This window comes from Dermacentor variabilis, chromosome 11, assembly GCF_050947875.1.
Source record: "Dermacentor variabilis isolate Ectoservices chromosome 11, ASM5094787v1, whole genome shotgun sequence".
NCBI lineage: Eukaryota > Metazoa > Arthropoda > Arachnida > Ixodida > Ixodidae > Dermacentor > Dermacentor variabilis.
The window spans coordinates 16,418,679-16,428,234 of record NC_134578.1 but is presented as its reverse complement, the minus strand read 5'-3'; the positions used below and the strand labels follow the sequence as shown (position 1 = coordinate 16,428,234).

Sequence of the window (9,556 nt, the reverse complement as noted above, 5' to 3'; positions counted from 1 at the left end):
AGAAAACTGGCTATTCAAGGAAAAATTGTAGGAAGGTTTCAAATTAGAATGCGACTCAAGAAAGCAACCATGAAACCACCTCGCGGGACCCTGAGGATTGAATTGGTGGCGTGAATAAGCATAGCTGTCCATTTATCACCTAGTGACGTTTGCGTCATAAAGCAGCATTAAGGTCACGAGGAATGCAACGGTAGAAGGTTCAAAGATAAACTTTCAGATGAACCGTTCAAGTGTAAAGTCTTCATGAACAGTGCCATGAAAGAAAGCAGTAACAGTATTCTTTACAACTTCATTAGTACCGGTTGGAGATACTAGAGGAGCCATTATTTGAACCGCTGTTATAAAAATGTCTATAGGTACCTCTTTGTCGCTACTGCTCAGTTGTCACGTGTTAGAGTAGCGTATTATATTTGACAATATCATGTGTATATGTATATATGCGTATGTGTATATGTGTATTAGGGAGCGATATCGTTCTCTGGAAACATCATATTTGGGCCATTTTTCTATTCTTTGCAGATGGGAACCTCGGTGGTAACGTATGCCATAATCTTCAACAGACAAGCCAGAGTCTCGGTGGCTCGCATGACATGGCGTTTTTCTCAGGAAATTCGCAATAACTTACCATAACGATTGACTCAAACCAAGAGGTTGCAGCAAAACGCCAGGACAAGAGAACCAGCGTAGCAGGCTCTTAGAACGGACTAGTGCGTGCCATGCTGGCGCCGTGAGCACGCGCCGCGAGCACGCACCGCCAAACTTTATTTTCGTAATCTCTTACCATGGCCGATTGAGGGCGACGGCCTGTAGCGTCCGCGCTTAGCGGTGTCGGTAGGTGCTACAGGGCCCCCGCCCAGACGGAACGGCGAAATTTACCCGTCGATGAAGTGAAGACGGTGCTGTCTTGGTTACATACATGCAGATCTGCAGATACGCCGGTGACATCCGTGGGGAGCACCGTGAGGCGTCTCGATGTGGGCCAGTTTGGGGTGGTCTAATGAGTCTGCCTGTTCACGACCATTCAGTAGGATGGTGGCGGGCTTCGGCGTCTTGTGGAGAACACGGTAAGGCCCATCGTAGGAGGATGTAGTAGGTGCCTTTACGGCGTCTCGTCTTAGAATAAAACGGGTTACGAAGACGCAAGGTCAGGGGGCACAAAGATGCTGTGAACCCGAAGATTGAGGTGAGACGGATCGCAGTTTCTTAATGCAGTCCTGTAGCCATTGAAGATACTGCAGAGGCTTGGGCGAGGGGTCAGAAGTAACGCCCAAGTCGCCAGGAAACCGCAGGGGTAGCACCACAGACGAGTTCGGCCGGAGAATGAAGTGGCAACGAAGTACAGTGCGTAGGCAGAGAAGCACCATAAAAAGGTGGTCGACCCAGTGCTTCCAATGCAGGCGCCCAGTGAGGACAGCCTTGAGCTGACGGTGCAGCCATTCAACTATGCCGCTGGCACATGGATCATATGCAGTGGTACAGCAGTGCTTAGCGCCAAGCAGGCGGTTGAGGAAAGTGAACAGGGTACAGTCAAATTGCTGGCCACGATCAGTGGTGACGATGCTTGGGCAGACGAAGCGGGAAACCCATGTTGAAACGAAGGCTTTGGCGACCATTTCCGCATCGATGTCCAGTACGGGCATGGCTTCGGGCCAACGGGGGAAGATTACAATCATTCTTAGAATGTACCGGCAGTCATGAGAAGGAAGAAGTCCTAACAAATTAAGATAGACGCGGTCAAACCGACAGCCAGGTGGCGAGAAAGACTGCGTGGGAGTCTTCGTGTGGCGGGTCACTTTGACGGTCTGGCACGCGAGGCGCGAAGCGCCCACTGGCGAACATCGGTGTTAATGCTTGGCCATACGTAGCCCTGTGTATCGAGGTGCTGGGATTATATGTAGTGAAGGGATAGCAAAACCGAACGACGGAAGGCAGCCAGAATAAAGGGAGGTGGGGCAGCAGCTGAAATCTCACACCGCAGTGAGCCAGGCACAAATGTGTGAAGATCGAGTTGTAGCCGGAGGGAACGGGGATGATAACGCAGCGCTGGCAGCTCAGGGTCTTCCAGCTGCACCCGAGCTAGACGTTTCCAGTCGTGCATCAGCGGCCTCGTTTTCAGTGCCTTAGATGTGTCGAATACCGGAATATACCTGGCATGTACATAAGCCAGTTGACAAGGTTCACGTGCGATGTGCTTGGAAGAGTTTGTATGGAACACATACATCAGAGGATTATGGTCCGTTAGAACAGAAAATGGCTGGCCCTTCAAGAAGTACCGGAAGTGCTATTTGATGGAGTAGATAGCCAGCAGCTCGCGGCCAAAAACGTTATAGCGAGTCTCGGCAGGTTAAACTTGAGGAAGCTCAATGGACGGGGGGCGGGCACCACTCGGAGTCTATTTGCCGCTGGAAAACAGCGCCGATGGCCCCACTGGAAGCACCCACCATGATGCGAGTAGGCGCATTAGTTTTCGTGTGGATGAGAAGCACCGAATCGGCGACGGTTTGTTCAGTAGCCCCGAAAGCAGCTTGAGCTTCTGGGGACCAGAAAATTGCGGATGATGATCCTTTGATCGTGCGAGGAAAGTTAGTGGGTGCAGAAGCCCAGCGCAGTCCGGAATAAAGCACTGGGAGAAATTCGTTGGGCCCAGGAATACGCAGCTGGCGCAAGGTAGTGGGTGCTGGGAAGTCTTGCACGGCCTGGACGTGGAAGGGCAACGGACGAATTATCAGCGCTTAGATGTGGTGACCCAGGTACTCGAGCTCGGAAGACATAGAGACTCATTTCTGGGGGTTGACAACCATGTCAAGTTGAAGCCGTGAGTTCCGGGAGGTGACGCTCATGATCTTGTCGATTGGGACTCGTGACGAGGATGTCGTCGATGTACGCAAATACAGCCGGGAGTTCGCGCGTTCCCTCGGAAATGAATCTTCGAAACGTTTGAGCTGCGTTGCGTAGGCCGAAGCGCACGCGCACCTACTCAAGCAGGCCGAAGGGTGTAGTAATGGTCGTCTTTGGGATATCGGCAGGCTCAACAGAAATTTGGTGATAGGTCTTAACAAGGTCAATTTTACTACGCGTTTTAATTCTTCCAGCTGGCCTCTGAAATCTTGAATGTGTGGAAGGAGATAGCTATCGTGGACCGCGTGAGCGTTCAGCGCCCGGTAGACGCCGCACGGACGCCAGTCACCGGGTTCTATCTTGGGCACCAGATGGAAGGGGCAGGTCCAGTTGCTGGACGAAGGGCGAATATTGCCCAGGTGGTGCATTTGCTCGAATTAACGTTTAGTAATGGCCAGACCCTTGCCAAAGAGGCGGCGCGGACGAGCTGGGACGGGTGGATCACGTGGGATAATGTGCTTGGTTATGCTGTACTTGGGTGGCTGATTTAACTTGCAGGGCCTCGTCACCTCAGGAAAGTCTTCGAGGATGCGAGCCTACGGGCATGGTGGAATCAGCGTGCGTATGTCAGTGGGAGCGACAGCTGAGAACTCCAGGGATGAAGAGTCGCTTCTTTCTCTCACTCAGGCGACGGCTGCGCATGCTCAGGTCGAAAGGCGTCGGAGCAGAGTATAGGCTGATTGACGTCGGCTACAATGAAGTCCCCCCTCCGGGACGTGTGTTGCCGGCCAAGGTCGATAGTGAAGGACCGTGGACCATACGTGGCGATGGAGGTAGAGTTCGCCACGCGGAGCGTAGGGCCAGGTCACTTAGAAGCTCGGTTACGCATGGAATACGGCGGCACGTTGAACTCAGCAACTGTGCCTACAAGGAAGCGTAGGCCAGGAATGCGATCCATGACGATGACAAGGCGGCCGGTTTGTAAGAGGAGCTCACACGCCGCCGTCAGTGATCTCGCAACGCATTTCCCGGCCATTGGCATGGGGGCTTACACTGGCGGTTGTGGTGAACTTCGAGGACTCCGCGAACGGAGATTGCTCGGGGAAGGACGGTGGCTGGGGCCTCATGAGGAGCCGCGCCAGTCATGAGAGAACGTCCACAGGGCGTCGACGGAGACGGCGAGCTGGTCGATCCGGGACTCTAAGCAGGCCATGATAGTTCTGGCGTTGAAGAAAGAGCGGCGACAAAAGTCGCGGCGTGGACCCGATCAGCGAGCTGGGTGAGGCAGTGAAGGGTCAGGTCTCCTACAGCGGCCTGGGCTAGGCGGGTGGACTGCGGCGAACGCTGCAGGAAGAGCTCCTTCAACAGAGCACCACTCGCGTTGTCATTGCTTGAGCCAAGGAGCCGTCGTATGCTGTGCAGCAGCTGGGAAGTGCGGCGATCTCCCAGCTCTTCGGAGGTGAACCGGTGCTGGAGGTGCGCTCTGACACTACGGTGCGCTACAAACTACAGTTTCAGGTGCTGGTAAGGGGCATGCCCCCAAAGGGGCCGCGATGACGTCCGCGACGTCGTGAGAAACTTCAGGAGACAGGTTGGCAAGTAAGTAGCGATACCCACAATTCTGAGGCGATGTGATTTAGATCGAAGGAGGCTTGGACCTGGGCGAGCGAAGCCTGTGGCTCCTTGCGCCAGGACGCGGGCAGGCGGAGCTGTAGATTCGACGCCTTCTGGGCGTGCGGTAGCGTCAGGCGGAGGGTTGCCGGGGCCGGTCGTCTCATAGTACGCAGTCACAATTGTCGCCATCCGAGAGGTTGCAGTGGAGCGCCAGTACCAGAGGAGCAGCGTAGCAGCCTCTTAGAACGGATTAGCGCATGCCGTGCTTGCGCCGCGAGCACGCGCCGCCCATCTTTCATTTTGTCGCATTTTTGCATTGCTGACCGAGAGCGCTGTCCTTTAGCGTCCACGCGTAGCTACGTTGGTGGGCGCAACACTATCATTATTGAGTGCATTGGCACCACTGGAGAATCACGAACTGTCCGTGCATTGGCACCATTGGTACGCCACCTCGCACCAATCGTCGGTCGACGAAGTGAGGAAGACACTTTTGTGCTTGCTGAGGAATGCGAGCGGCTTTGTCTGCCAAACAGAAGCTTTAAACAGCACGACACAGGCCACAACAAAATAACTATTCGAAACAGCGCTCTCGCCAGTGGTTATTGCAGTGCCCTGTGTCGACTGTTTAAAGGTTTCGTTTAACAAGATGTTCCTACCAGCCCCAATGAATACGCTTTTTACGGCTTCTAAAGCGCGCGAACTTGCCGCGCTTTCTTTCACCCGTTTTTCACTATTCTATTGTCCTGTTTGCCTTCAATGAACGTGGGGCAGTCAACCAGGCCTTTTGATATGCGCATTTATACTTGCTTCTGATTAGACTGACCCTCCATGTTGAACTTTTCCAGTGTTTGTAATGTTGCTGTATTATATTTGTTGTGGAAACTGCGGGAACACTTTTGTAACCCTTGTAATGTGTCATCGCTCTTTGTCAATTGCCGTGATTGTTGTTGTTTCCATTGCATTACTTTACGAAAGTGCAAACTGTGTACTTTAATACCCATTAGTAATACCGGTGGCGATAATGCTTCCTTTTCTAGTCCACTTTATTTGTGCTTTGTCGTTTTGCCTTTTTTCGTGGTTTGTCATGCCATTTTTTTTCAGATTGCGGGACTGTTTCTTTATGGATGTTTCATAGGGGAATTTTCTTCAAGTGTAATTGGACTGTACCCAGTGGCCACCTCACTCAATAAATAGACGAATAAACATGCTCGACTTCCCCCTTTTCTCGTTTTCTCCATCTTTCTGCGAATGGCAGCATGAATGTGGTGATACTGACGTCACAATGACTACCATATCCAAGCAGTAGAAGGCACTGATACATTAGTACGTACGCTGTCGCTGTACGCGTGTCTTGTAGCTTATGCTATTTTGTATTCCGTCTACCTACATAGAATGTTTTCAATTGCGAAATGTTTTGTTCAGTTTTATACAAAGTGGCCATGAAAATTTGCACTGTTGCATTAACTTTGAATTCAGCTCTACAAAAATGTTGAGGAATGAATAGGCACTAATCAATTTTCTCTTACATTTATAATACAGTGAAGGCCATTGGGGGTGCGGTATAATTCAATTTTGATTCCAGAGTTACTGTTCTATGAATTTTGCCTTTGCAGGTAAGTAAATAAAATTCCCAACTCTTTTAACATTCCCCGCCCTGTTTTGTCGATGTATGGCAGTGTCCATGTCATTCCAGAAAATACTCTACCCACGCGAACAAGGCAAAGTAGAAACATGAAAAGTGTTACTAAGACACGCTCTAACCATTTCAGGTTCCACTACGGTTAGACTGTTCATAAATACATGAAGTGTACACAATTTGATACCAAGTTGCTAGACTCTCCATTCCAAGAAAGAGAAGGATGTTACTATGTCTATTTTCTGGGGGCTCATAATAGTTTACGACGAAATCTAATTTCTAGTGCTGAATGTTACTTTGCTTTTCCGTAAACGGATTTAAATCACCGCGGCTTGAAGTACATGTGCGCATTACCATAAAAAATATTTCGCCATTGTCGTTTGAAAGCAGTACATCGACCTTCCCGTTAGGCATGGTAGTGCCTTTAGGAAAGTGGTCATCTGTAGCAATACCCAGCCTTCGTTACTCTACCGATTTTTGGCAGAGCTAATTAGCGCCATCCATCAGGTGGGCGGGAAAGCAACTACGTTCCCTTCCCACCCATCCTCGTAACACCGCTCATCTCGATCTCTGCTTCCTCGTAATGCCGCCACCTCCGACTCTCCTGCACGCGCCCACCAAACACCACCGAGACTTTCACAAGGCGTCCACAAGCCACCATGCCGAAAGCGTGACGTCATCACGGTGAGTCATCATGGTGAATCGCGTCCGACTAGCTGGAATCGGATTGGCATGCAGCTTCTGTTTACAAAGTAGCCAAACGATTTGTTTCAACACCTATATTAAAAAGCATACTAAAACACGAAATTAAATGCTGCAAAAGAAAATAGTTTTTTACTACATTTGTGGAGGTGTACTTATTTCGCGCTTTAGTAAGCATGCAGACAGAAATGCTTCATCGTGCGGACATTGACGGTGCATGCAAGTGCGTCTGGGCAGAGTAATGACATTTGTTCTCAGCGGATCTAGGGAAAGGCGCAAACTTTTTGTTACCCCTCCCGTTGTCTTTTCTTCCTCTAATCAACACCTTCAATTGTCATGTTCAAACATGCTCAGGTAAACTAACCAATATACTTGGGTGCTGCTGTGCACCGGGTAGCCACTCAAACTGCGTACGGAGTCCTAATGATCGCGTTCATCGGTTTCCGACGTGCCCTGACCAAAGAACGGCACGGACTAGAGTGATCCCTCACAAGGATTTCTCACCAAGAAAATGCACCGTGGTAAGTAATTTCTTTTGATAATCGCAGCTGCTGTCTCCTTTTGTAAAGTTCCCATTGATGCAGTTTTGAAGCTTTAAATTCCCATGTTTTCCATGCCGAAGGTTTCGAAGTCGTTGCCGCATATTTCAGATTACTTGGAACACGCGGTGTCAGCCATAGTACTAATGCCGTACTTTTTTATTCACGCGCTCATTTTTCACACTTTCCCAAAATGTCAGGCGTTGCATATTAACGGTGCAGACATTTTTGACGGACCACAGGGTTGAGTCGAACCTCAAGAGAATGAAAGTTAATAAAATTTCTTCCTTTCGTAGGCCAAAGAAAGCGTTGTTACATAATTGCGCCAAATAATACTTCCGCGTTTCCTCGCATGTCGCCAATTGCTTTCAGCTGGAAGCTTTCTTGATTGTTGTCTTATAGAGTAATTTTCGTATTTTTTTTCAGATTTATGAGAAGCACTACCTTCCAAGCGACTTGGTGACCACTTCCACCTACAGATATGAGAAAGCTAGACTTCTTAAAGTTTCTCTACGACTGAGATGGCTCAAGCCTGTTGCTATCCTGAGTATATTTCGGAACTGGCCTGCATGCATTTCTCGTCTCAACAGCGGACCGTGACGGCCCTGCAAAGAAGCCGCTTCATCTACAAGGAGCACTGCAGGAGGCAATAAAGCAGTCCACTGAAGCACATGAGAAAAAAATTGCAGCAGCGCTTTTGAAGAATTGGTTACTGCTCTTACAGGTTTGATAATGACCACTTTCTGGACAAAACTCGTTACTCCCAGCCAATTCTTCTTTTTAATCTTTGCGTCTCAAGATGCTTCAGATGCATTTCTGATTGACAGTGTCAGGCGACTCAAGCGTCAAAGTATTTGTCGGTGCTGTGCAGCGCGACAAGCTTGGTATCTTCGTGCTTCGTTTCTGCGTGTGATCTTTGGCGGTCGACAATTTTCTTAATGCTGTGCAAAGTTTGGCAAGCAACATCTAGAGCAGCGAGGATCGCGTGCAGATTGCCCTGAAGAAGACAGTGGGTGTACTGTGCCAGCTATCGTCATAAAATTTCGGTCCAGAGCGGCAAGTGGAAGTTAAGTTCCTAAACCAGCTGATGGATACTCTACTGAGCAGAACTTCAAGATACCCCATAGATTTGCTAATATTTGCTAGCCTTGTGTTTGCGATGTCTCCACAATTGTTCCGATTTATTAAGGGCATGTCCAAGATGCAACTTCCGCATCCATACATCATTCATCCGATATCATCAGTCCATGCATTGAAGATGCTTTATTTCTGCTGTTCGCCAAGGCACTGGCAGTAGCAATGAATGACCATGAAAAGACTGACACATGTTATGGATGAAATTCACCTTCAGCCGTACATTGACTACAGAGGTGGTCTAGTGAGGATGGCTACGAACAGTCAAAATGCCACGAACACTACGTGCTTCTTTCAGAGCCTCCTGTCGCAAAAAACGTATTGCAGATCCTTCCACTAGTGCAAATAGACGCGAGACTGCTCCATTCATTTCTTCAGCTCATTAACGACTTGGAGACTACAGGATTTCGAGTCATTGCAGCTGTTTCTGACAACTGTCAATAGGAAGGCAATGACTTATTTCCACAGCAATCAAAGATTCACACTAGCGAGCATCAGACCACTTAAGGCCGTTATTTATTCAGGATTACGTGCATCTGCTGATGTGCATAAGGAGCACTTGGTTGAACCAGAGTAACAGCGGTAAGTGTGCGTTTTTCCCTGGCATCGATGGACTACCTGACGAGCCACCAGTGCTAACAGCTTCGTTCAACACACTGCAAGAGCTTGACGAGAAAGAATAAGCTTGTAACACTTCCTCTGACATTGTCTTTGAAGGTAGTAAAACTTCAAACATGGAAAGACAGAGCGTGAATCCTGTTCTCAAAGTGTTTGACAGTGTTAAAGTCGCAACACTCAAGAGGGGGAAAGCAGTATAACTACAGCATGTCAAAATCACGACTGCTTATATCAGCACTGTCTTGATGTAGTGGCATGTAGCGAACCTCAAGACACCAGACAAAGGAAGGGATCTTCGAAACGACCTCCAAGAACCGGTAAAGACAATGTTGCCCCAAAATCGAGTTTTCGAGCGGTCACTTGGCTCGACTACTAGAAAAGCCTCCAACACTGCTCACCTCACTCATAAAACCTATTAAAGCATTGCGCCACAGATATACCGCTCATGCTCCGGTGGCAAGCGATTGTCTTGAAA

At 49.1% G+C, this 9,556-nt stretch overlaps 1 protein-coding gene across 1 annotated transcript; it reads right to left on the bottom strand.

Moving 5' to 3' along the window:
• Positions 1-1,145: 1,145 nt before the first annotated feature.
• LOC142564468 (uncharacterized) lies at positions 1,146-1,640 on the bottom strand. The gene has a single exon (XM_075675480.1). The coding sequence runs from the start codon at positions 1,638-1,640 to the stop codon at positions 1,146-1,148; it is 495 nt and encodes a 164-aa protein (XP_075531595.1).
• Between the last annotated feature and the right edge of the window lie 7,916 nt (positions 1,641-9,556).